Source organism: Maylandia zebra, linkage group LG12 (genome assembly GCF_041146795.1).
Source record: "Maylandia zebra isolate NMK-2024a linkage group LG12, Mzebra_GT3a, whole genome shotgun sequence".
Taxonomy (NCBI): domain Eukaryota; kingdom Metazoa; phylum Chordata; class Actinopteri; order Cichliformes; family Cichlidae; genus Maylandia; species Maylandia zebra.
Window position 1 is genome coordinate 38,479,481 of NC_135178.1, and position 27,985 is coordinate 38,507,465.

The 27,985-nt window shown below is 48.9% G+C and overlaps 1 protein-coding gene across 2 annotated transcripts; it reads left to right on the top strand.

Annotated features, from left to right (window-relative positions):
- Positions 1–27,748, top strand: dnm1b (dynamin 1b). 2 transcript variants are annotated; one of them, XM_076891244.1, is made up of 24 exons: positions 1–358; positions 12,546–12,619; positions 12,695–12,844; positions 12,914–13,117; positions 13,204–13,302; positions 13,482–13,642; positions 14,506–14,648; positions 16,174–16,309; positions 16,422–16,489; positions 17,473–17,611; positions 17,706–17,792; positions 18,029–18,099; positions 18,258–18,309; positions 18,428–18,439; positions 18,749–18,862; positions 19,306–19,415; positions 19,834–19,945; positions 20,059–20,070; positions 20,137–20,304; positions 20,798–20,884; positions 20,967–21,121; positions 21,198–21,368; positions 24,483–24,518; positions 24,695–27,748. In XM_076891244.1, the coding sequence occupies exons 1-23, from the start codon at positions 198–200 to the stop codon at positions 24,502–24,504; spliced, it is 2,508 nt and encodes an 835-aa protein (XP_076747359.1). In that variant the 5' UTR covers positions 1–197; the 3' UTR covers positions 24,505–24,518; positions 24,695–27,748. The 2 variants fall into 2 exon arrangements, with proteins under 2 accessions (XP_076747359.1, XP_004571697.1); XM_004571640.3 differs by lacking the exon at positions 24,483–24,518 and having other exon boundaries at positions 25,542–27,748.
- Positions 27,749–27,985: the final 237 nt, after the last annotated feature.

Below are 27,985 nucleotides of genomic sequence, written 5' to 3' on the forward strand. Positions count from 1 at the left end.
AGTGTGTGGTTGCGAGCGTGCTTGGAGCCTCCCTGCAGCGGAGCAGAGAGGAGGAGGAGGAGAACGAGCTGAAGGTCACAGCTGGAGCAGCATCATCAGCATCGATCGATCCTGTGATCGATCATCGGCCGCTGATCGGTCACAGCAGCAGCGAGACACACCAGCAGCCTCCGCCTGTCTCCGCCCGCCTCTCCGCCATGGGGAACCGGGGGATGGAGGAGCTGATCCCGCTGGTGAACCGGCTGCAGGATGCCTTCTCCGCCATCGGCCAGAACTCCAGCCTCGACCTGCCGCAGATCGCGGTGGTGGGCGGTCAGAGCGCCGGCAAGAGCTCGGTGCTCGAGAACTTCGTGGGCAAGTGAGTCCCCCTGTGTGTGTGTGCGTGTGTACCTGTTTAGACATCTTTGTGGGTACTAAAAATGGGAACGTTCCTGTGCTTGTTATGGTTAGGTTCTTTTTGATGGTTCGGTAAGCAGCTGGGAAAGCTTAGAGGCTCTCATTAAGATATGAAAAAGAGAATGCGTGTGTGCCCACCTGTCTGTTTGAGCTGGGGGTGGAGATTCTTCTTCTTCTGTTCAGCCCTTTAAAACACATTCAGGTGGAGGTGTGACATTTGGTTGGAGGTGGAGTGATGTTCAGGTGGAGGTGTCACGGCGGTGGAGCAGAGTTACCGACCCGCTCATGAGCTGGTAAATGGACTGATTCTTACACAGCGCTTTTCTACGCTCAAACATGCTACACCCCCCCATCCCTCCACCAACACCCGTGCAACCACACAAGCACTTTCTTCTATGCTTTAGGTGCTAACTAGGTAACATTCGCTCTGATGGATGCATCGCAGACATACTTGTGGTTAGTATCTTGGTAAATGGCCTGTATTTATATAGCGCTTTACACATCCACCCATTCACACACACATCCACACACTGGTGATGGCAGCTACATTGTAGCCACAGCCACCCTGGGGCGCACTGACAGAGGCGAGGCTGCCGGACACTGGCGCCACCGGGCCCTCTGACCACCACCAGTAGGCAACGGGTGAAGTGTCTTGCCCAAGGACACAACGACTAAGACTGTCCAAGCCGGGGCTCGAACTGGCAACTTTCCGATTACAAGGCGAACTCCCAACTCTTGAGCCACGATCGCCCCGTATCTTGCCCGAAGATATTTGGCTGGCAGACTGGGGGAGCCTGGGATCGAACCACCAACCTTCTGATCAGTAGATGACCTGCTCTACCTTCACCTCATCATCTGCAGGATGTGTTTGTCTGTGGCGCTGATCCCAGATCACGACTCACAGAGATTATATAATTTGTCTGGCCCGAGAGCGCCTAAAGATCCCACAGCAGGACCTGGAAAACTGGAGGAAAGACATCTGGAATGCCCTGATTACCCTGTTGCTAAGAAGGTGGAAAGAGATGAATGGAAAGCCCAGAGCGTGTGAGAGGCGACAGTAATATTTCAGAAAACACTTCCTGAGATAAAATTCTGACCTACCTAAAAAGAAAAACGTCAGAAATGAGCCATGCCTCTGTTCCCAACACTCTGTTTGGCACACTTTTTCTACTCCTGCTCTGCGTGATGTCACAGAGGCTATGTCGTCATATGTCTTGATGCATCTCAATCATCCAGGGAAGTAAATCTCCAAAAGCTGATTCTGTTCATCTGGACGTAGCGTTTTGTGGGAGAAACGTTTTGTCATCATCCAGGTGACGTCTTCAGTCTCAGCTGACTGCAGGTTTCAATCTTATATACAGGACATTTGCATAATGACTGAAACCAGCCCACTGAAGGAACAATGGGCTGGGAGGTCAGTTCCTTAATCATAATTATGCAAATTCCATGACCATTGATCACCGTTGGTGTTCCAGGGTAGGATCACAAAGCCCTCTTTTCCACTTCTTCCATGTACAAATTGGCCACGATGGGTGAAACTGGGGAGCCCACGGCACACCCATGTTTCTGCCTGTAGAACTGAGCCTTGTATGTGAAGTAGGTGGAGTGAAGACACAGTTCAAACACACTTGGTGGATGCTGAGAGTGGTCCTGCTGTTGAGGTTGGGGTCATCCTGTAATCTCTTACGGACTAACTCCATCGCTTCTGTGAATGGGATGCAAGTGAAGAGAGATGTAACATAACGAACTGACCTCCCAGCCCATTGTTTCTTCAGTGGGCTGGTTTCAGTCATTATGCAAACGTCCTGTTTATAAGATTGGGGAAACCTGCAGTCAGCTGAGACTGAAGAAGGCACTTGTAAGCTGCAGAGGAGGAGGTGGCAGCAGGGTGGAGGATCTGTGCATATAGAAACTGTGTGTGTCTCTGAGGTCTGTAGTTTGAGTCCTGCTGGAAGATGGCATGTGATTGGCTGAATATTTTTATCTTCACTCTGAGAATGGGTGGGGGGTGGGGGGGTCTCTGTCTGCATCTCTGCTCTTATTGGTTGCTTCAGGTCACATGAGTCAGGAGGCTTTTGGTCAGGGCAGCATCGTATGACAATATCAGCGTGATGTGTGTGAGCTGACTGCAGAGGACTCACACTGCAGCACACAGACACACACACACACACACACACACACACACAGACACACACACACACACAGACACACACACACACACACACACGCACACACACACAGACACACACACACACACACGCACACACACACAGACACACAGACACACACGCACACACACACAGACACACACAGACACACAGACACACACACAGACACACACAGACACACACACACAGACACGCACACACACACAGACACATACACACGCACACACACAGAGACACACACACTCACACTGTGAGGATGTCGTGACGATGCTTTTCTTCAAGCCTCTCGGAGGGATCCCATCACACAGCTCACAGTGTGTTTCATTGAATGCAGACTTGAGTGGGCCACAGTGGAACCATCTCTGTCCTGCCTCCTCTATAACACATTTCCTTCAGTTACGTAAGTGAAGGGGATGTGATGCAGCACGACAAAAGAAAACCATCCATCCCAGCGTAGCACCTCCCTCTCCCTGCCACCTCCGGGGTCCGTGAAGCCGCTTCCTGCGGGGCATCATCCAACTCGTGTGTTTGAACTCTCTTATGTCATTTAACCAGCACGTCCCTGACATCAACATGTCTTTTTCAAGGCAGAGCCAAGTTAGAAGGCACAGCATTACACTCTTCAGTCACAGACGTCTGTGTGAGCAGACCAGTGACTTCCCCTTTCTGTCACTGTTAACCAGTGAAACTGCACTTTAAACTCCAAGATATGAGAAAACGAAAGTAAATATTAGGGCTGGGCGATATATCGTGTTTTTAAATATATCGATATATTTTTTTTTATACGAGATGTGAGATGTGACAATATGTTACTGCGTTACGTTACAATTATAGTTGTGGAGCCGCAAGTTTGCCTCTCTTTCGTCCACTTTTGTCTCGACGCAACGTTACTCTGCCTTGCCTCTCCTTCACTGAACACAACTCCCCCATCACCTGCAGGTGTAATGCCTCCGGCTCTTCATAAATCACAGACACTCAGAAAGGTTGGCTTTTCGTGGTTTATTCTGCAGAAGACATAAAAAACACTCAACATGTGTCTTCTGATGGTACCAGCAATTGTAGCTCCCTCACAGTGCAAACGCACCTTGTGTTGACAGACTTACAATTTGCTTCTTAATAAAGAAAAGTTGGAAAATAATCATTTCTCCCATTTTACAGTCTGTCACACTGAACTTGTATACAAAAAGAAATCTTATAACCCACAAAAATACATTTCACAACCGTATAAAACAAAATAACAGGATAACAGAAGTCTCAGTAAACAGTATCACCGGCTCAACATTTCCCTCTAGTGGACAAATTACGGTAGAGCACTACATTTTCGCATGCTTGAGCTTTACAGACAAAATGACCGTTAACAAGCTCACGTAGCTGCAGCAGACAAAACACACTCAACATGTGTCTTCTGAAGGTACCAGCAATTGTCCATCCATCCATCCATCTTCATCCGCTTTGTCCGGGGCCGGGTCGCGGGGGCAGCAGCCTAAGCAAAGAGGCCCAGACCTCCCTCTCCCCAGCCACCTCCTCCAGCTTATCCGGGGGAATACCAAGGCGTTCCCAGGCCAGCCGAGAGATATAATCTCTCCAGCGTGTCCTGGGTCTGCCCCGGGGCCTCCTCCCGGTGGGACATGCCTGGAACACCTCACCCAGGAGGCGCCCAGGGGGCATCCTTGTCAGATGCCCGAACCACCTCAGCTGGCTCCTTTCGATGTGGAGCAGCAGCTGCTCTACTCTGAGCCCCTCCCGGATGGCCGAACTTCTCACCCTATCTCTAAGGGAGAGGCCAGCCACCCTTCGGAGGAAGCTCATTTCTGCCGCTTGTATCCGCAATCTCGTTCTTTCGGTCACTACCCACAGCTCGTGGCCATAGGTGAGGGTAGGGACGTAGATCGACCGGTAAATTGAGAGCTTCACTTTTACACTCAGCTCCCTCTTCACCACGACGGACCGGTGCAGCGTCCGCATTACTGCAGCCGCAGCCCCAATCCGTCTGTCGATCTCCGGCTCCCTTCTCCCATCACTCGCGAACAAGACCCCGAGATACTTGAACTCCTCCACTTGGGGCAGGAACTCATCCCCGACCCGGAGTGGGCACTCCACCCTTTTCCGGCTGAGAACCATGGCCTCAGATTTGGAGGTGCTGATCCTCATTCCCGCTGCTTCACACTCGGCTGCGAACCGTTCCAGTGCGAGCTGGAGGCCCTCACCCGATGAAGCCAACAGAACCACATCATCTGCAAAAATCAGAGATGAGATTCTGAGGCCACCAAAGCGAAAGCCCTCCGCCACTTGGCTGCGCCTAGAAATCCTGTCCATATAAATTATGAACAGAACCGGAGACAAAGGGCAGCCCTGGCGGAGCCCATCACCCACCGGGAACGAGTCCGACTTATTGCCGGCAATGCGAACCAAGCTCTTGCAACGGTTGTATAGGGATCGAATGGCCCGTAGCAATGGGCCAGACACCCCATATTCCCGCAACACCTCCCACAGGACACCCCGAGGGACACGGTCGAATGCCTTCTCCAAGTCCACAAAACACATGTAGACTGGTTGGGCAAACTCCCATGCACCCTCAAGTATCCTGGAGAGGATAAAGAGCTGGTCCAGTGTTCCGCGACCAGGACGAAAACCGCATTGTTCCTCCTGTATCCGAGGTTCGACTAACGGACAAACTCTCCTTTCCAGCACCCTGGCATAGACTTTCCCAGGGAGGCTGAGGAGTGTGATCCCCCTGTAGTTGGAACACACCCTCCGGTCCCCTTTCTTAAAGATGGGGACCACCACCCCGGTCTGCCAGTCCACAGGTACTGCCCCTGATCTCCACGCAACATTGCAGAGGCGTGTCAACCAGGACAGCCCTACAACGTCCAGAGCCTTCAGGAACTCGGGGCGGACCTCATCAACACCAGGGGCTCTGCCACCAAGGAGTTGTTTAACTGCCTCAGTGACCTCGCCCCCGGAAATTGGCGGGTCATTCCCCTCATCCCCAGACTCTGCTTCCTCCTCGGAAGATGTGTCAGTGGGATTAAGGAGGTCCTCGAAGTATTCCTTCCACCGCCTGACAATTTTCTCAGTCGACATCAGCAGCGCTCCGCCAGCACTATACACAGTGCAGGTAGAGCACCGCTTTCCCCTCCTGAGACGTCTGACGGTTTGCCAGAATCTCTTCGAGGCAGTCCGAAAGTCTTTTTCCATGGCCTCTCCGAACTCCTCCCACACCCGAGTTTTTGCTTCAACCACTGCCCGAGCCGCATTCCGCTTGGCCTGTCGATACCTGTCGGCTGCCTCCGAAGTCCCACAGGCTAACCAAGCCCGATAGGACTCCTTCTTCAGCCTGGTGGCTCCCTTCACCTCTGGTGTCCACCATTTGGTTCGGGGATTACCACCACGGCAGGCACCAACCACCTTGCGGCCGCAGCTCAATGCAGCAGCTTCGGCAATGGAGACGCTGAACATGGTCCATTCGGACTCAATGTCCCCAGTCTCCCTCGGAATGCTGTTGAAGCTCTGCCGGAGGTGTGCGTTGAAGATCTCGCGGACTGGGGCCTCTGCTAGACGTTCCCAGCACACCCTCACTACGCGTTTAGGTGCACCAGGTCTGTCCAGCGTCCTCCCCCGCCACCTGATCCAACTCACCACCAGGTGGTGATCAGTTGACAGCTCAGCCCCTCTCTTTACCCGAGTGTCCAGAACATATGGTCGCAGGTCTGCTGATACGATTACAAAATCGATCATTGACCTACGGCCTAGAGCGTCCTGGTGCCACGTGCACTCATGGACACTCTTATGTTCAAACAGGGTGTTCGTTATGGCCAAACTGTGATTAGCACAGAAGTCCAATAACAGAGCACCGCTCGGGTTCAGATCAGGGAGGCCGTTCCTCCCAATCACGCCCCTCCAGGTCTCGCTGTCGTTACCCACGTGAGCATTGAAGTCAGCAGGACAACAGAGTCTCCAGGTGGAGCACCCTCCAGCACCCCCCCCCCCCCCCCCCCCCCCCCCCCCAGGGACTCTAAGAAGGCTGGGTACTCTGAACTGCCACTCGGCGCATAAGCGCAGATGACAGTCAGGACCTGTTCCCCGACCCTAAGGCGCAGGGAACAAACCCTCTCGTCCACCGGGAAAAACCCCAACGTACCGGCAGCAAGCCGAGGGGATATTAGGATACCCACCCCAGCCCGCCGCCTCTCACCAGGGGCAACTCCAGACTGAGACAGAGTCCAGCCCCTCTCCAGGAGACTGGTTCCAGAGCCCAAGCCATGTGTAGAGGTGAGCCCGACTATATCTGAATCATTTCTTCAACAGATTTGACTCAGCCATGAGGCAGTCTGCAACATCGGCTGCAGACTCACCCACCCCCACTGCTGCTGTTCCACCTCAGACACTTCACACCTCCTCTATTCACCCTGCTCACTCCCCCCCACCCCCAACAACAGCATCCAATACACACTCAACACAAGGCTCCAGCCTGTCTCTCTCAACCACCCAGGTTAGGAGGGAACTGAGGAGGATTAATGGCAAGAAGGCAGCGGGTCCAGATGGCATCAGCTCGAGGGTCGTCAGGTCCTGCGCGGACCAACTGTGTGGGGTGATGGAGCACCTCTTCAACCTGAGCCTGAGGTTGGGAAGAGTCCCACAGCTCTGGAAAACCTCCTGTGTTGTACCAGTGCCAAAGACTTCACGCCCCAAGGACCTCAACAGCTACAGGCCGGTGGCTCTGACATCCCACCTGATGAAGACCCTGGAGCGGTTGGTCCTGGCTCAGCTTCGGCGCCTAATAAGCTCATCACTGGACCCACTTCAGTTTGCCTACCAGCCTGGCATTGGAGCGGATGATGCCGTCATTCACCTCCTACATCGTTCCCTCGCTCACCTGGAGACCGCTGGAAGCACTGTGAGAATCATGTTCTTTGATTTCTCCAGTGCCTTCAACACCATTCTTCCCTCGGTTCTAAAGGACAAGCTGGTGAACTCTGGAGTGGACCATCACCTCACTACCTGGATCCTGGACTACCTCACCGACCGACCACAGTATGTGAGGACTCAGGGCTGTGTGTCGGACAGGGTCGTCTGCAGTACGGGGGCCCCACAGGGAACGGTTCTGGCTCCGTTCCTCTTCACCATCTACACTGCAGACTTCTCCCACAATTCCACCCAGTGCTTCCTGCAGAAGTTCTCTGATGACTCTGCAATAGTCGGCCTCATCACTGATGGGGACGACAAGGAGTACAGAGGTCTGACCCAAGACTTTGTGGACTGGTGCCAGCTGAACTACCTCCAGATCAACGCCAGTAAAACCAAGGAACTGGTGGTAGACTTCCGCAGGCACAAGCATTCTCCACTGCAACCACTGAACATCCAAGGTATGGACATTGAGGCTGTGGACAGCTACAGGTACCTTGGTGTTCATCTGAACAATAGACTGGACTGGACTCATAACTCAGACGCCCTCTACAGGAAAGGGCAGAGCAGGCTGTACCTGCTGCGGAGACTCAGGTCGTTTGGAGTGGAGAGCCCACTCCTGAAGAAATTCTATGACTCTGTTGTGGCTTCTGCTATCTTTTATGGCGTGGTCTGCTGGGGCGGCAGCATCTCTGCTGGGGACAGGAAGAGACTGAACAGGGTGATCCGAAGGGCCAGCTCTGTTCTAGGATGCCCTCTGGACCCAGTGGAGGTGGTGAGTGACAGGAGAACGGCAGCTAAGCTGTCATCCCTGATGGACAACATCTCCCACCCCATGCAGCAGACTGTGACAGCACTGAGCAGCTCCTTCAGTGGGAGACTGCGGCACCCACGGTGTGGGACGGAGAGATTTCGCAGGTCTTTCCTCCCCACTGCTGTCAGACTCCATAATAAAGACTTTAACTGATCAAGCACACACATCCATACATATGCAATAATACTAAGTGCAATAATCCTTTCTGTCATCGTTGTATTTTTACTCAGTTGTATATAGTATTTGTATTTGTATTCTATTTTTATCTTATTGTATATTTATTTTATTTTATTCTACTGTATATAGTATTTTATTTTATTCTATTCTGTACAGTTGTGTACTGTATTTATTCTTATTGTATTCTAATTTTTGCCTCATAACTTTTGCACTGTCCACTTCCTGCTGTGACAAAACAAATTTCCCACGTGTGGGACTAATAAAGGTTATCTTATCTTATCTTACCTCTCAACCTCACGCACTAACTCAGGCTCCTTCCCACCAGAGAGGTGACATTCCATGTCCCTATTGCCAGTCTTGGCAGCCGGGGGTCAGTCCGCCAGGGCCTCCGCTCCTGGCCGCCACCCGGCACACAATGCACCCGACCCCTATGGCGCCTCCTGCGGGTGGTGGGCATGCGGGAGGATGGGCCCATGTCTCCTCTTCGGGCTGTGCCCGGCCGGGCCCCATGGACTAAGGCCTGGCCACCAGATGCTCGCCCTCGGGCACCCTCCCCGGGCCTGGCTCCAGGGCGGGGCCCCGGTAACCCTATCCCGGGCAGGGTAAACTGTTCCCTCGGTGTCCTTTTCATAAGGGTCTTATGAATCGCTCTTTGTCTGGTCCCTCACCAGCAATTGTAGCTCCTGCAATGTAAAGCAAACGTCACAAAAAAGCGCAGAAAAACAGTAAGTCCAGCTATGCGCAGCAACCACTAGGGGGCCGGCAAAAGCTTACTGCAAAAGAGCATAGATACAGCAGAAACACTGTTTAACAGCAACCAACCTTTGTTTCAGTTACACAGTAGCGTTCTAACATCAATACAAATCTATATACACCAACATGTACAACCTATGTAACAACATTTACACCAGAAACCATAAAGATGCCAGAGCCTTTCATTACAGAACTTACCCTCACAGTGCAAATGGGCCTTGTGAGGAACAGAAGCCTTAGAAGCTTCTAAACGCCAGAGCGAGATCCGGTTGATGGATTTTCAAAATAAAATACAACAAAGATGATAAAATTCACACTTAAAATAATAATTAAGACCAGGTAAGTACATGTTTTTCCAGATGTATTTTTAACTCTGTTATACTCAGCCCCACTGAATTTGATCAAATTTGAGCCTCAGGTACCAAAGGCACCCACACTGGTACACACCAACCAAACAGAGGTCAAAAATCACAAACACCAACTAAACGTATCCCTAAGGATGAAGTGGGATTGGAGCAGCGCTAAACTCCCAACCCAGCAACTGGCAGCAGAGTGCCCGAAATACACCCTACCAATAACCCTTTACAAGGTGTGTACCACGGCTCAACAGGGAAAAAAACAACAAAAATGCAGAGTACGTAACAGCAAGTACAAATCCCATCACTCAGGTAGACATATAAACAAAACATTTGGATCAGTCTATTCACTGGTTTGACAAGTCGCCCAAGTCTGGTTCTGATCTGGGAAGCATCTCCGGTTTGGCCATAGTCAACCTTTGGGGACTGAGCAATGGCATGAGCAACTATATCCACCGCTACCTCAGGTGTAGTAGAGCATACTTGTACACCCTCCCCACAGCTCGTAGCAATATTGACCTCTTGGGATGCCGTGCTAGAACCAGCTTGGTCAAAGTCCACTTCAACAGACAAGCCCGATGCGGCTGGCAGGACTGAATCCATGCTTGAAACATCAGTAACATCTCCCTGAGACCGGCTGGACTCCGTCAACTGCGACACCCATGCAATTGTCCTCTCTTCAGGGTCCAAAGGTTCAGAGACAACCTCCAGGTCAGCTGTCCCATCCATGGCATCGGGTGAGCAGTCACCATCAGCACCAACACAGCTCACAGCAGGGGCATTCAAATCTCCCTCCCTATACGCAGCCCACACCAGAGACTCTGAGGAGCTCACTTATCGATTGACTCTCAAAATTAGCACCCTGGTCGCTGTGCATCCTTTCCAGAAAGCCGAACACACAGAAGTACCTGTTCCAGAGAAGCCTTGCAAGCTGTTTAGCCGACTGGTCCTTGTATGGGAAGGCCTGCGCCCATCCAGTGAAGTGGTCTGTGATGACCAAGACGTCCACAGACTTGTGTGAAGCCTCAGCCGACCAAAAGTTGATGCAGACCAACTCCAACAGTCTGGACAAGGACATACTGAGCAAAAGAGCACGACCCTCTGGTTAGATGGTCTTACTGACTACGCAGCGCTGGCATCCCCGTACATGGCCTCTCACGTCACGCCCAAGGTTCAACCAGAGAAATCTCTTTCTAGCCAGGTCTAAACTCCTGAACTGGCCCTGGTGACCAGCATCATCATGGATCCCTCTGAGGACCTCGGCCTTCAACGAGTCAGGAACCACGAACTGCAGTCGTCTGTTACCTGATATCTGGTCTCTGGAGACTCTGTACAACACACCGTTGTTGAGAACCAGCTTCTCCCAGTGGCTCAGGTATCTTTTAACAAGGACCGGGTCCCCTACCCGCTCTCTCCTTGAGGGTCTCCTGTGTCTCTCAACGTAGAAGACGACGTGGGAAAGCACGTATTCAATTGTATTCTATTGAATCTATTGTTAAAAAAAAAATCAAAACAAAAGAAAACATAAACTTTCTGTTATTTCATTCCTCGGGGAGTCTTTACAGTTAACAAACATCGAGCCCCTGGGCCGTATGTTTGACACCCCTGATATAGTGAGTGAAGAAGAAACACCCAGTGCATCATGGGAATCCCCCAGCAGCCTACACCTGGCAGCATAACTAAGGGAGGATTCAGGGTCACCTGATCCAAAAAGGAAAGTTTGAATCTTAAAAGCAGAGCTAGTGTCTGTCAGCAGCCAAGGTGCAAAATTAGAGAGGGCTAAAAAAGACCCAGTCAGAGAAGCTCAGATCATAGCAGCTGTTTGAAGATATTCAGAGTTCATATTTAAACTGAAGCGGTCCAGTGATGTGTGCAATGAGTTTGATGGGACATGTGAAGAGCTGTGATCTGCAGAGTCTGACAGAGGAGGCAGCGTGCACATCAATAATATCACTATAATCAAGGTTAAGAATATAACCTGTGCACGTTTTTACTAACTGCTGACTGGTAAACCAAAACTTTTCATAATAAAGTCAAATCTAAAGTTTGCACTCAGTGCTCCGTCTGAACTTTGTTGTCCAACCGAACACTCAAATATTTATAGGATTACACACTTTCAATACAATCTCCCAGTTTATAAAAAACAATCTGTGAGTGATTTCTGGAAAACAGGATGAATTTGGTTTTCAGAATCAGAATCAGAATCAGAATACTTTATTGATCCCTGGGGGAAATTATTTTTTGTTACAGTGCTCCATTTTAAACCAACATTAAGACAAGACAGACAATACGCTAACTAAGAATAGTACAATATATACATATATATACATACATACATACATAAGTCACTTATAAATAAATATTTGGAAAAGAAACATGTGTAGTTGTAGCAGCAAACAGTGTGTTAAGTGGATGCGTTGTACAGGGAGATGGCCACAGGCAGGAATGATTTCCTGTGTCGTTCAGTGGTGCTTTTCGGTAATCTCAGTCTCTCACTGAACGAGCTCCTGTGACTGACCAACATGTCATGGAGTGGGTGGGAGGTGTTATCCAATTAGCATTTATTAGCATTAATAACTAACTTTAAGCTGCACAATAAAGTCTGCAGCCACTGCAATGCAGTTTAAAGCACCTCAACAGGATGATTCAGAGTCTACGGTACAGCGTCATCTGCAGAAAGGTGCAGATTTATTATTAATACAAATATCAAATAAATCAGCAGCGTTGTTGGGCTCAGCCTGCCCTTGGTAGGGTCTCCCAAGGACAACTGGGCCTGGTTTAAGGCCAGAACGAGTGTGAATAACACGACCTCTGAAAAAGCACTTTGGTGGTACCAAAGACACGGCTCAGCCTGTCCTTCGCAAAGTCGATCAGACAGCCAGAGGCTTACAGACATCGTTCAGAATCTAATGATCAATAAAATTATGTACAGTCGTGTCCTTTGTTACTAGCTCGTATCTTTGTTCCTCCTCTCAGGGACTTCCTCCCTCGTGGATCCGGCATCGTCACTCGGCGTCCCCTCGTGCTGCAGCTCATCAACTGTCCCACAGGTGAGACTCACAGTGCAGAGACACGTGGTTCGTCCGTGCGGTGTCTGATCTGATCGTGTGATGTATATTGATCAGAGTATGCCGAGTTCCTGCACTGCAAAGGGAAGAAGTTCACGGACTTTGATGAAGTTCGTCAGGAGATTGAAGCTGAAACGGATCGAGTGACGGGGCAGAACAAAGGCATCAGTCCGGTCCCCATCAACCTCAGAGTCTACTCCCCCAATGGTAACACACACACACACACACACACACATACACACCTGTCCTGGTCCTGACTCTGCTGTCTGTCCTCAGTCCTGAACCTGACTCTGGTGGATCTTCCTGGGATGACGAAGGTCGCAGTGGGCGACCAGCCACCCGACATCGAGCACCAGATCAGAGACATGATCATGCAGTTCGTTACTAAGGAAAACTGCCTCCTATTGGCTGTTTCCCCAGCCAACTCTGACCTTGCTAACTCTGACGCCCTGAAGATCGCTAAGGAGGTTGACCCACAAGGTAAGGCTCCTGACAGCTCCACCTGCATCTTTCACCTGTACTGTTCTTTCCTGGACTAAATAAAGTGTTTCGGTAATGTCGCGCAGGTCTGAGGACCATCGGGGTCATCACCAAACTGGATCTGATGGATGAAGGGACCGACGCCAGAGACATCCTGGAGAACAAACTGCTGCCGCTACGAAGAGGTACAGATGCATGACATTACACCAAACCCTCTCACTGGTTGGTGGTCAGCTGCCTGCTCAGTCAGATTTGAAGTCACCTCAAACACTTTCATTTCAAATTTCACTCAATGTGGAGGTGAAGAGACAGAACAGGCTACAGCTGAGCAGACAGAGACAATATGAGACTTTCACTGTGTCAGGTTACATCGGGGTCGTGAATCGCAGTCAGAAAGACATCGATGGGAAGAAAGACATCACCGCAGCCCTGCAGGCCGAGAGGAAGTTCTTCCTATCTCACCCAGCTTACCGTCACCTGGCGGACCGCATGGGCACCGCCTACCTGCAGAAGATTCTCAACCAGGTAAATGCACAAGATCTCTCCCAAGTCTTCTGACTGCAAGGATTTCAAATCTGTCTTTCCACAGGGCTGGGCAGTGAGTTCTGTTAGCTTAGCACAAACACTGGCACAGCTAAAGGTCCTCACTGTATAAATACTCTTTGAATTTCCCCAGAACATTTCCAAAACACTGTCTGATTTTTGAGGAAGTTATGAGGAGCAGGATTCTGGATTTAACAGGGAGCCAATGAAGGGACGGCGATACAGGAGAAATCTGCTCCCTGTCCCTGTCAGGACTCTTGCTGCAGCATTTTGGATTAACTGCAAATGGAAGAACGCAGTCTTACATATTTGTTTAATATGTGCATTGAAGGACATGTCCTGGTCAGAAATGACTCCAAGGTTCCTCACAGCGTTACTGGAGGCCAAGGTAATGCCATCCAGAGGAAGAATCTGGTTAGATACCATATTTCTAAGATTTTCAGGGCCGAGTACAATAACCTCAGTTTGATCTGAATGAAGAAGCAGAAAGTTAGCGGCCATCCAGGTCTTTATGTCTTCAAGACATTCCTGCAGTTTAACTCATTGGTGTGTGTTATCTGGCTTCATGGACAGATAGAGCTGGGTGTCATCTGCATAGCAGTGTAAATGTATGCTATGTCTTCTAATGATGCTGCCTAAGGGAAGCATGTATAATGTAAACAGAATTGGTCCTAGCACTGAACCCTGTGGAACTCCATAATTAACCTCAGTGTGTGAAGAGGACTCTCCATTTACATGCACAAACTGGAGTCTATTAGATAGATATGATACAAACCCCTGCCTTTAATTCCACCTATGTTCTGATGTCAGTGATAAATAACAGAGCACCTCTCTGCTACCTCCAGCAACTGACCAATCACATTCGGGACACGTTGCCGGCGTTGCGCAGTAAACTGCAGAGTCAGCTGCTTTCCATCGAGAAGGAGGTGGAGGAGTACAAGAACTTCAGACCGGATGACCCGAGCCGCAAGACCAAGGCTTTGCTGCAGTAAGGACCAGCACAGATATTCACCTACGGCTCTCTTTAACACGCAGTTACAACGATTCAACGTGTCAAGATTCAACATGCATCATGCCAAGCTATGCGTTTTCTCTACACTGGTAGAGTGTAGAGAAAACGCATAGCTTGGCATGAATGATTTCACAGCATATGTTTAAGGACTAATGAACACGTCTGAGTTTACTTTGGACACACAGGGTCTACAGTATACTTACAGACTCAAGTATACACATACACACTGATATTTGGTTATCTCTTAGCAAGTTGCTCATCAAGCAGACACTTTTGGTATCAACAGGCTACCAGATGATATTTGACATCTCTTCTTGGTAGAGTTCATTTAAACTTGGTTCCTTTACACAGCCGGCTTTTAAGGTCTCCCATTTTCAACAGGGTTGAAGTCAGTTAATGTTAGCCCGCTTTATCCATTCCAGATCTAGTGTTAATGTGTGTTTGTCCCCAACTGTGTCCACGTTTCAACCCTGTAGTTACTGATTGAAGGTTACTCCATTACTTGAACAAATTTGTGTAATGTACCACTGGCACCAAACAGCACGATGCTGCCTCCACTATGCGTGCTCGCTGCTGCAGTGCTCCTGCGTTTGAAAGCCTCAGCTTTACCTCTTGGACCGATTTTAGACCCCGAGTGCATCAAACACATCCTTTTTATCACTAACGAGATGTTAACAAGCCTCGTCATGTAAAAAGATATCGCAGAACATCTGAGGAGCTTGGAAAGAAATTTTCTTCCGAGAAGCTTCTCCAGTTCCAGACCAAAGGGTGGAGAGTCCCAGATTTTAGCCCTATGGGAGTGTCCCTTAATGAGATCGTTGACAAAATATTGACCGTAGTGCCTCATCATATGAGGCAAGGTGTGAAAACAGGTGTGGGTCATTATCAGCAGAGGCTCCAGGTGAACCCACTGTGAAACCTAGCCCCACCCTATCATGTGACTCACTGAGGTCAGATGACCCAGGATGTGAGTGGGTGTGTGAAGGATCTCAAAACTGGATTATAGATGGCAGTTGGTGTCGTAAGCCCCGCCCTCTGTTCCAGGATGGTCGTTCACAGTGGAGTAAATCTGTGTCCACTGTGAACGACCATCTTTGAACATGCGATGAGGCACATGATCAATAGTGGGTCAACGACCCTCTTGGGTCCCATTAGGACTTGAATCTGGGACTCACCATCATTAGATTTATGAGACACTATATATGTAGAAGTCGTGCTCTGCAGTGAGTCCACCCTGGAAAAGGAAGAGTTCGAAGAACTCGTTAGAAACGCCCAAAACGACATTCCTGCCTGTGACGAGCGGAAATCTCTGACCACAGTTCTATGAAGGGAGCTGAAGGAGGGGCTGTGTTGGTAAGCTAGAGAGGACCAAGGGTCGAGGTGACAGTAGAGTCACGAGTGTGATTTCAGGTGAAGGGAGCACGACTAGATGAGCCTACAGGTGTGAGATCTAAGTGTCAGATGTCGGTTGGGTATAACCAGCGCTGTACATTCACGGCAGGATGGTGCAGCAGTTCGCTGTGGACTTTGAGAAGCGCATCGAAGGGTCCGGGGATCAGGTGGACACCTACGAGCTGTCGGGAGGGGCGAAGATCAACCGCATCTTCCACGAACGCTTCCCCTTCGAACTGGTCAAGGTAACCGTTCCGCTCAGGTGACATCATCGCACCATGTGCGACATCATGCCGGTTCAGTGTGCAGCAGGACTTCCTGTGGCAGGCGAGTGATGTCATAAATGTGTTTGTGCAGCTGGAGAGTGATGAGAAGACTCTTCGTAAGGAGATCAGCTACGCCATCAAGAACATCCACGGGATAAGGTGGGTTTGTTTCTAAAGTCCTGCCTGATTGTAATATCAAACCTCGGTAAAAAATCCCTGTTTATTCTGTCTGCAGTACCTCCACTGTACAGCAGGGGGTGCAGTGCGCATGCTACCTGTTCATTTATTTGGGTTTGAACATTTTCTCTCGGCACGTTCTTCCTGTTTATGGATCCAGATGTATTCATGGATTATTAGCTTGTCATCTTTGAGGGCGCTGCCACTCAAAGATGTCTTCATCCGCTGAATAATCGACATTAGAGTACGAGTTTCATCCATAAACATCTGCCAATGTTATCCTGGGAACGTGTGTGTGTGTGTGTGAGACGCTGTTACAGAGAAACAGTTACACTAACTGTGCTCAGACAGCAGACGTGCGTCCCTGCAGCTTACTGTAACAAGTGCTGCATAGCTTTGATCTTTTTTCTATTCAGTTCAATTTAATTTACACAGCACCAAATCACAACAACAGTCGCCTCAAGGTGCTTTATATTGTACAGTATATCCTATAATAATAGATACAGAGAAAATCCCAACAATCATATGACCCCCTACGAGCAAGCACTTTGGCGACAGTGGGAAGGAAAAACTCCCTTTGAACAGGAAGAACCAGGCTCAGGGAGGGGCGGGGCCATCTGCTGTGATTGGTTGGGGTGAGAGAAGGAAGACAGGATAAAAGACATGCTGTGGAAGAGAGACAGAGGTTAATGAGTGTGTGTCGCTGCGCTCGCAGAATTCTAATCCTTTAATTGTCCCACAAAGGGGGAACTTTGGTTGTATCAGCAGCAAAAACACACAAACAGACTAGAAACAGAAACACAATTTTTACATATTTACATCTTGGACAATAGCAAAGCAGAGTACTGTACAGTTATTAAAATTAGAGTACAGATAAGTGGCAAACCTAGGTTGTAGTGTGAAATGGAAAACTGAATACAGGGGTGAGTGTGAATGCGCTCACCTGTGCGCTCACCTGTGCTCAGGACGGGTCTGTTCACCCCTGACATGGCATTCGAGACGATCGTGAAGCGTCTGATCGCTCAGCTCAAAGAGCCGTGTCAGAAATGTGTCGACATGGTGATCAGCGAGCTCGTCAACACCGTCAGGCAGTGCACGCAGAAGGTACTACACATACTACGAGTACTATCATCGCACAGTACTAAGCGCTAATACACAGTACTGACTACAGTGACCTTTGACCTCCTCCTGCCTGCAGCTGGCTCAGTATCCGATGCTCAGAGAGGAGATGGAGAGGATCGTCACTCAGCACATCAGAGACCGAGAGAGCCGCTCCAAAGAGCAGGTTGGTCACATGACACCGTCGCCATCTTGGTATGATCCTGACCATCGCAGTTCAGGCACTGGAGAGTCGTGGCCTATTCCAGCTGTCATTGGGTGAGAGGCGGGGCTCACCTTAGCAGGTGGGCAGGCTGTGACAGGGCCGTCCTCTTCACCGCCACCAAGTCATAGAAGATTTGCAGGATACATGGACATCACCTGTGTCACATGCCGCTGATGGCTGTCCGTCTCCCTCCTCAGGTGATGCTGCTGATCGACATCGAGTTGGCCTACGTGAACACAAACCACGAGGACTTCATCGGCTTCGCAAAGTAAGACCCTTAAACCGACTTCCTGTCAGGCTCACCTGTATCCCTGATACACAGGTACAGGTGTGTCAGCTGTCTGATACACCACCTGAGCTGTGTGAACACTCACCTGGGGTGTGTGTGTGTGTGTGTGTGTGTGTGTGTGTGTGTGTGTGTGTCAGCGCTCAGCAGAAAAGCAGTCAGATGAACAAGAAGAAGGCAGCAGGAAACCAGGTGAGTGTGTGCAGGTATCCTGGGAAAGGAGGAGCAACACGATGAAGTGTGGGAGGACGCCATCTTTAACCTCTTTTTCTTCCTCTGTCTCCAACGCCTCTGTTGCCACGGCAACCAGGATGAGATCATGGTGAGTGTGTGTGTTCATGTGTAGCGTAATGGGAAGGGTGAGGGTGCACCTGTGTTGGAGCTGGTTTACTGGAAACACTGGTGTCATTGACCTGTGAAATGCAGGTTTAAAGCAACCTTTGACCTTTGATCTGGATTTGAATCCTCCTCCTGAGGTGGTTCGTGATGTTGGTCCAGGTGTTATTTGATCTTTACCTGATACCAAACGTCCAGGTTTCTGCGGAGACTGCAGCCCAACATCAGATGTTTTCACATTTTAGCGATTAGTGACATCATCAGCAGTCACATGTTTTACTGATGCCGTGCGCAGGTGATCCGTAAAGGCTGGCTCACCATCAACAACATCAGCATCATGAAGGGCGGAGCCAAAGAGTACTGGTTCGTCCTGACTGCTGAGACGCTGTCCTGGTACAAAGATGACGAGGTAACACACACTGGCACAGACACCTGCACAAACGCACACGCATGCTCACACCTGCACCGTGCAGCGCTGTGTGGCAGAGCATGTTTTTATGTACCAGCTGGTTTTGTTTGTGTGCAGAGCTTTGCCGGTGAGCCGTGCCATTACACATCAGACATGTATTTCAAAACTGTCACAATCTGCAGTACAAACCGCGGCTGGACGAGTCATTTCAACACCTCACAGTCTGCAGGAGGAAACCGTGACAAACACACACATGTAAAAACGTTGTTGCTCATTTCCATCAGCAGGTTTTTTGATACCAAAGGAAGGTGTCACATGGATCCAGCACAAACCTTTTATTTCTATTTAAAGTTAAATCTAGTTAAATAAAGGTTTACTGAGAGGGCAGAAGCCCGAAAGGCTTTATGCTATTTATCTCACTGCTTTCATTGCACCTCCTACAGGAGAAAGAGAAGAAGTACATGCTGCCTGTAGACAACCTGAAACTGAAGGACATTGAGAAGAGCTTCATGTCCAGCAAACACATCTTCGCCCTGTTCAACACTGAGCACAGGTCAGTGTGATCAGCCACGTCCACACACTGAGAGGTGCTCCGAGCGTCCAGCTCCTACGCTAACGTTTAACAACGAGTTAGTTTCCATCTGAGTGTGATGTGCTGTGATCGAACCGAGAATGAAAGCGTGTGGTTAAAAATCTGAAGGTCAGCGAAGATGGAAACTAAACGGAGCGCCATTTGGACACACAGCGATGTGCCAGCTGCAGCGGCTCGAAACACATCAGCGCAGATGTTTCCGGTGAAGGAGGAGGATGTTAAACTGTTCTCAGTCAAAGTTTAGGCTCTCTGATGGCGCAGACAAACGCCGTCACGTGACAGGAAGTAGACATGGAAAATGGAGATTTGTTTTTCAGCAGCAGATGAGATATGTGTGTGTCGTTGGTTCTGATGATGATCCTGTGATTTGTGTCTGTAGGAACGTGTACAAGGACTACCGTCAGCTGGAGCTGGCCAGCGAGTCTCAGGACGAGGTCGACGGCTGGAAGGCGTCCTTCCTACGTGCTGGAGTGTACCCTGAACGCAGCGTGGTACGCCCAATTTGTACTGTGTTATAACAATATTATTACTGATGTTATTACTTATTACTGCAGTACAATTACATGTAAATACTTTATTCTGTCCTCTCCACACCCTCCATCAGGATAAAGAGAAGGTGAGTGTCTCATGATGCACTTCAGGTGGAGGTGGTGTGTGTGTGTTTAACGGTCAGCGTGTGCAGGTGGAGGTCGAGGAGTCGAGTGGCGACGGGCAGATCCACAGTCTGGACCCTCAGCTGGAGCGGCAGGTGGAGATCGTCAGGAACCTGGTGGACTCGTACCTTGCCATCATCCACCGTACCATCAGGGACCTGATCCCCAAGACCATCATGCACCTAATGGTCAACAATGTACGACACACACACACACACACACACACACACACACACACACACACACACACACACACGTGTCTATATATATACACATTACACATACATACACAAAGCTGTGTAAACCAACTATAAATAACGAATCTAAACTTATATACATAAAATACAGAAATGAATGAGGTGGAATGAATACTACAAAATGTACATAAGGTGCAGTTGCAGTCTGGCAGTGGGAGCAGTGTGACAGGTCAACTGTTAAGAAGGGAGATGGCGAGGGGAAAGAAACTGTTCCTGTGTCGGGTGGTCCTGGTCTGCAGGCTTCTGTACCGTCTGCCAGAGGGCAGCAGATCAAAAAGTCTGTGTGCAGGGTGTGAGGGGTCTGCGATGATTTTCCCTGCCCGTTTCCTGGTTCTTGAGAGGTACAGATCCTGGATGGAGGGCAGGGGGGCGCTGCACAAGGCCGTACAGGAAGTCATATTGTGAGTCACGTGACCTCCTCTCTGCTCCTCAGACGAAGGACTTCATCCACGCTGACCTGCTGGCTCAGCTGTACTCTTGTGGAGACCAGAACACCCTGATGGAGGAGTCCCAGGAACAGGTGAGGCAGCAGGTGGAGGTGGGAGGGGCTCGGGTTTTAAGCCAATCAGACTCAGACTCTGCTTCTTCCTGCTCTCGTCCAGGCTCAGCACCGCGATGAGATGCTCAGGATGTACCACGCGCTGCGCGAGGGCCTCAGCATCATCGGTGACATCAGCACCTCCACCATCACCACAGCGATGCCTCCGCCTGTTGACGACTCGTGGCTGCAGGTGACGGGGATGCCGTCAGGACGCAGGTATGCCGCTAACAGATGGGCCGTGCTGCGTAACAGACCATGGGCGGCATCGCTGACACTCGGCTGGTCTCTGCAGGTCCCCCATGTCCAGTCCGACCCCCCAGCGCCGGGCCCCTCCTGGCCCTCCTCGTCCAGGTGGTCGTGCCGCCCCGGGTCCCCCCTCCCGTCCGGCGGTGTCACCTGATCCTGGACCCCCACCCTCTATTCCCTCACGACCCAACAGAGCGCCACCACCTGGAGTTCCCAGGTAACGCTCCTCCTAATCCATGTTTATAACAGGAAACCTGAGGTCACAGAGGTCAGGTGATCAGCAGCACGGTCACAGGCTCCTAGCGTGTGCTGAGTTCAAATGCAGTCAGGACAGGTGAGTTTCTGGAGGCAGACTGTACATAAAAGATGAAAGGAGCCTGTGATGTCACATGGTCTCTCACAGTAACGTCACAGCAGCAGTGTTATTGGCCATGTCATTAAAAAAGCTCCGGCAGCACGCACACGGTCCACAGGTCCAGTTCAGGGACATGAGCTGAGCTGAAGCCCAGCAGACAGCCATCAGCTGCAGCCACCTGTTTCATCATCCACCTGTCAGTCAAAGAGGCCACGCCCCTAATAATGAACACTTTAATCCAGGTGCGTAATAACGCATCCTCCAATAAATGATCCACAGACACCAAACACGTAAAGTTTTACATGGAAATCTGTGGGACTGACTCACTGCTGCTTCGGCTGGATGGTGGAGGAACTGCAGGTGTTGGTTGACGGGTGTGTGTGACAGTGTAAGACGGTCTCGGCGTGCAGTGTACAGGAGCATCAAACAGATGACTGTATCCTGGAATGCTGTTTCTAAACTGTACCATGAACATCCAGATGTTTCCAGGGATTGTCATCAGTGTGTGCAGCTGGCTTCAGCAGAGCTACAGTAAAAGACATCAGTCGTTAAAAAGAGCATTACCTGTGAAAGTGTTTGAACCTGAAGCAGAGAGTTTGTGTTTGTGTGACCCGGATGATGTTTTATCAAAAACTAGCTGAGAGCAACTTTCTTCTTCGTTGGTACTGTAGAACAAAAAGCAGCGATCAACAAACAACCTGCACAGACATGAAAAAGAAAGACTGTCTTTCTTTCCTCAGACTCTCCGTCCTCACCTGTGTGTCTGTTAGCCCAGCATGAGGTCTGCGCACCTGCCCACTCCCACACAGCCCACGGAGCCATGTCTGTCTGTCCTCCTGTCTGTCTGTCCTCCTGTCTGTGCGTGTCTGTGTGTGTGTGTGTGTCTGTGTGTGTGTGTGTGTGTCTGTGTGTGTTTTCCTGTCTTTCTGTCCGTTCGTCTCTTGTGTTTGTGTGATCCTGTTCTAACAGTACCTTTCAGAGGTGTTTGACAGTTTCTTATGATTTTCTATGTTTTTGCATAAATTTGATGTAAAAAGGAAAATAACAAAGTAAACACATACGACAATAAGTGCCAGGACTCAGTCTATTCACACCTACAGGCCAGTGGACACTCTGTCAATGATGATCTGTTAGCTGTTTGACAACTGCTCTTTCAAGGATGTTTGATATGAAAGGAAGGTTGGAGATTGGCCTATAATTAGCTAAGACTGCTGGGTCTAGAGATGCTTTTTGAGTAAAGGTTTAACTACAGCCAGCTTGAAGGCCTGTGGTACATAGCTGATCATTAGAGATAGGTTGATCATATTTAAGATCGAAGAATTAATTAATGGCAGGACTTCTTTGAGCAGTTTTGTAGGAATGGGGTCTAAAAGACACGTTGATGGTTTGGAGGAAGTAATTATTGAAGTTAACTCAGAAAGATCAATTGGAGAAAAAGAGTCTAACTTAACATCAATGGTACTAAGAGTAGCTGTAGATAATATTACATCTGTGGGATGATTACTGGTAATTTTTTCTCTAATGATAAAAATTTTATTTGTGAAGAAGTTCATGAAGTCATTACTAGTTAAGGTTAAAGGGATGGTTGGCTCAACAGAGCTCTGACTGTTTGTCAGCCTGGCTACAGAGCTGAAGAGAAACCTGGGGTTGTTCTTATTTTCTTCAATCAGTGATGAATAGTAAGATGTTCTGGCTTTGCGGAGGGCTTTCTTATAAAGCAGCAAACTATTTCTCCAGGCTAAATGATGATCCTCTAAATTTGTGACACGCCATCTCCTCTCCAGATTACGAGTCATCTGCTTTAGGCTACGTGTTTGAGAATTATACCACGGAGTCAGGTACTTCTGATTAGAGACCTTAGTTTTCACTGGAGCTACAGTATCCAGAGTCGTACGTAGTGAGGAGGTGAAATTATTAACAAGATAATCGACCTCTGTTGGAGCAGCGTTCAGATAGCTGCTCTGCTCTGTGTTGGTACAGGGCATTGAAGATGATAACAGTGGGTGGATTATATTCTTAAACTTAGTTACAGCACTTTCAGAAAGACATCTACTGTGATAAAGTCTACTCTCCACCGCTGTGTAATCAATTATTGTAAATGTAAATGTTATCAGGAAATGATCAGACAGGAGAGGGTTTTCAGGAAACACTGTTAAATGTTCAGTTTCTATGCCATATGTTAAAACAAGATCTAGAGTGTGATTAAAGTGGTGGGTGGGTTCTTTTACATTTTGAGAGAAGCCAATTGAGTCTAATAACAGATTAAATGCCATGTTGAGGCTGTCATTTTTAGCATCTACATGGATGTTAAAATCACCCACAATAATTATTTTATCTGAGCTCAGAACTAAATTAGATATAAAGTCTGAGAAATCAGACAAACTCTGTGTAAGGCCCAGGTGGACGATAGATGATAACAAGTAAGACTGGTTTCTGAGTTTCACAGCTGGGGTGGACGAGGCTAAGCATCAGGCTTTCAAATGAATTAAAAGTCTGTCTGGGTCTTTGGTTGATTAATAGGCTGGTGTGAAAAATTGCTGCCACACCTCCCCCTCGGCCTGTGCTTCGAGGTTTCTGGTAGTTAGAATGACTCGGGGGTGTTGATTCATTTAAACTAACATAATCATCCGGCTGCAACAGACTGAATAATGTCTGAGCTGCCCCTGCCAGAGGGATCGTAACGGTTCCAGCTAGTTCTGGTCCTCACTGATACCCACAGAGCATGTGTGGCTGAAATAGGACGTGTTAGCAGTCCAGTACAGGACGCGGGAGCCTCACTCATGTTGGATCAGTGTAGTGAATGAGTGATAGCCACCACTGTTTGGTTCTATGTTTGGACTTTTAGAAAATTTGATCAGATTTATGCAGAAATGTTGAAACATACTCACAAACCTTCAGTGTTTGGGAGGAATCTCTCAGCGTCAGAGCAGGTAGCTCCGCCTCCCTCATGTTGACCATATTTGGTTATTCTTTCAGAATCTCTATCAGTGACCAGTGAGGAGTTCACCAATGGTACGTCAGATGTCTGTGTGATGTCACTGTTTCCACCCTGTGTGTTTGTCTCATCGCCCAATCAAACTGTTGCGCTCACCGTGTGGTACCGCCCATTTTCCTAGCATCAGTGTGACTACCAGCTCCATCGGCCCGTGACTGACTGTCTGTCTCTCTGTCTGTCTGTCTGTCTCCAGTCGGAGGGCTCCTGCATCTCCATCCCGACCATCCAGACCAGCCTCTGACTCCGCCCCCTGACAGTCACACACACAAGCATACGAAACACGTGACCCGTGTGAAACGGCCGTTCCATCAGTGCTCCATATGTGGTTTCACAGCATGGACACTTTACTCAGATTTCCCTTTGGTCACATGCTGCACCAGACCAGCTCTGACTGGTTCAAACCTCAGACTTATTCCAGCCTGCTTAAACTGGTTCTAACTGGTTCTAATTCCAGCTTGATATTGATGGATGGGTTACTGGTACCAGCAGGATGATCCGAGCGGGTCCTGATGGTTTTTGTTTTAAACTCGGCTTCAGTGGTTCACAGTAGTTCTAACTCAGCCATATTTGAATGGACTGCTTTCCAAACCTGCTCCTTGTTTGGGTCCATCTACTGGTTTCACTGGTTCCTGCCAGTTGTTCCGATATACCGGTACCAACTGGTTCTTGAGAAATCCAGCCCTGATGTAGACCGGGCTGGTTGGTTTGAACAGACTGGTTGCCCAACATGCTAGTACCAGCTGTTTTAGCCAGTTCTGGTTGGCTCCGGTAAGTTTCAGCAACTGGTTTCTTTACATCTAACAAGTTTCTGCTGGTTCTAGTCTGTTGGATCTTCTAACTGGTTTAAATGTATAAGCTGCTCACCGAACGCCCTGCTTATTGGTACCATCTGGTTCCATCAAGATCTACCGTGATCATGAGGATCACTGCTGGTTCTAGCCAGTTCTGTTTGTACTCATGTGACCTCTGACCCCTGTACCAGTTGGCCTTTCTCCTCATTTACTCTTCTCCTCTTTTGTTTTCTGTCATTTTTTTCCCAGTCGTCCCAGTAAAGGTAGCCCCGCCCACGGAGAGAGTCCCCAGTCTTCGATTGAGGGTTAAGCTGAACGGAGTGTGTGTTTGTGTCTCACTGAAGCTGTGTTACTGTGAACCTTCCTAGTAATAAACATATTGATTATTATCAGCACTTATTCTGACTGTATAGCAGCTGATCAGCAATACATTGTGTGTAAATATGACGTTCGGTCACGCCGCAGACAGAAACATGTGACCTCAGCAGGTCGGTCAGTACTGTAGACGACTCCGGAGGAGACGAGGCGAGGAGGAGGTCTCTGCTCTGAATGTCCCGGCTGAGATCATCTTCATGTTCACTTCCTGTTCTGATCCATGGTGCCGTTTCTTTACAGTGTAAAGTTTACAGTTTTAACTTGTGTATTTATCTATTTATTGTATTATTTATTTTACTCTGCTGGAATTCCACGTTTGTTTCTGCTGGCGTCTGTCCTTCCACCTGTAGCTGCACTGAACATGTGACATGTGTGGATCACCATGCACCATCCTCTAAGCACAAACATAGGCTGAAACCAGCTGTACACAGGCCTCGTGAACGGTCATGTAACTGGCTCAGTTTGTGCGTTTGTAACTGTCAAAGTTATGGACAGTACTGAATCCAGATGTTTCCAGAGATGGGCTGTGACCTCTCAGCTGGATCCAGGGACTCAATCAGTCTGTGCTCAGACTTTATGAGCGGTTCAGCAAAGACGGTGTAACAGATGGACGTAGCTGCCGTGATGTTTTATATTTTTGAATGCCAGTATGAAGCCATGAGACGAGCTTCTCTCACCATGGCCATCTCAGTGTGTTGACACGTGTGACGATTGAGGGGTGGAGCCAAGAGGCCCGATGAGTTTTTCAGAAACATACAACGATCAAAATGTTTGAAATTGACTCGATCTGTTATTGGGTTCGAACTGAGACGAGCAGCAGGGACCAAAAACTCACCAGGAAGTGTTAACAGAGGTCACGGCCAGGGTGGTTTTTCAGACTTCTGTGGGACTGGCAAGTCTACCACAGCTAATGCCCCCTGGTGGCCATTACAAAGATTGCAGCTTTAGTGCATCACGTTTCAGACCCAGAAGCTATGTCCATCTTTTATACCGTCTTTAAGGTGGGATAGTTAGCTGTGAGTTAGCTAGAATAAAGGTAGCTTAAGGTCAAATTTGATCCCTCCACAAATCAAATCCTGCTGATGCGGTTTCCGTTAAAGGTCAAATTCGGTCCGATATCCTGAACCCTTCACATAGTAATCGGGCTGTTAGAGGTAGAGAGCTGTTATCACATCTACATCAGAGAGAGAAAAGATTGAAAAGCAGCACAGTGCTCGCTGAGCTCACCCACCTTCAGCTAACCGTCCCGTCTTACCTCTGATCTACATCTGTTCCACAAATGTTTGTCCAGTGTAGCTATTGCATGGACCACGAAGCTACCAGCTGGTTCCAAATGGATCGTTGTGGTTCCTCCTTCCCTTTCCTGGTTCCAGCTGGTTCTACCTCTTCATCTAACGCCAGCAGGGTTGACATGTTTTTTGTTCTTCTTCATTTCCTCATTGGTTTACCGTGAGCTTCCTCTGATGTGAAGATCAGAGGAAACTGTGACTGAAGCGATGAGGAGATAATGTTTGTGGAGGTGGCCCGGTTTCTCTGGAGGTGGGGTTGGTTTTGTGCTGCTCATGCGAGCAAAGTGTCAAGCGATCGTGTTTCCTGTTTGGATGTACCAGCTGATCTCCTCACTGTGTTGTGTTTGTTCTTCATGTTGTGGTGATTTTGTAGAGTTAGTTAAGCTCCGAGCAGCGTTCAGCGCCGCCACCGCCGCGGGGCATTAGCTGTGCCGTGTCGTCGTTGTCTACATTAACGTCTGCATGCTTGTCGTATGAGTTTATCAATCAGTAAAGTGTTACACTTTGCTCTGCAGCGGCACACTCCACGCACCTCGGCCCCTCCCACACCTGTGCTTGTGCATAGTTACCTGTGTATGCTCTCAATATGAATCTATGTGCAGCGAATATGACGATATAGAAATGTACCATATATATGTGAGCAAAAAGCTAAACTAAATATGCAGCGGCCAACACTGTAGTGTGTGTGTGTGTGTGTGTACAAAAGAGAGTGTGTGTGTGTGTAGATCTGTTGTGTATTAGTGTCATGTGATCAGGGCCCAAACAGATATGAATAAAGTTTGTGTGAATGAAGATGACTTTGACTCTTTGTCACCCACTCACCTCCTGACACCATCATCAGTCACATGACATGTCACATGACCTCTTGATATGGGGTTTTCTACTTGATATGTTTCTCTTTCTCGCTCTGTCTCTAATTCATCCTAGCTAACATACATCAACATCCTGTTATCATCGAAGCTATGAGTTGTGTTAGGAAGCTAACGTCAGTTAATCACATTTTTGAGGGGTCTAATAATGACCTATGAC

Excerpts from the sequence above, each read along its gene's own strand:
- dnm1b (XM_004571640.3), top strand. The coding sequence starts at position 198 with ATGGGGAACCGGGGGATGGAGGAGCTGATCCCGCTGGTGAACCGGCTG. Across the intron at positions 17,612-17,705 it reads TCAGGCAGTGCACGCAGAAG|CTGGCTCAGTATCCGATGCT; the intron begins GTACTACACATA and ends TCCTGCCTGCAG. Across the intron at positions 18,100-18,257 it reads GACTTCATCGGCTTCGCAAA|CGCTCAGCAGAAAAGCAGTC; the intron begins GTAAGACCCTTA and ends TGTGTGTGTCAG.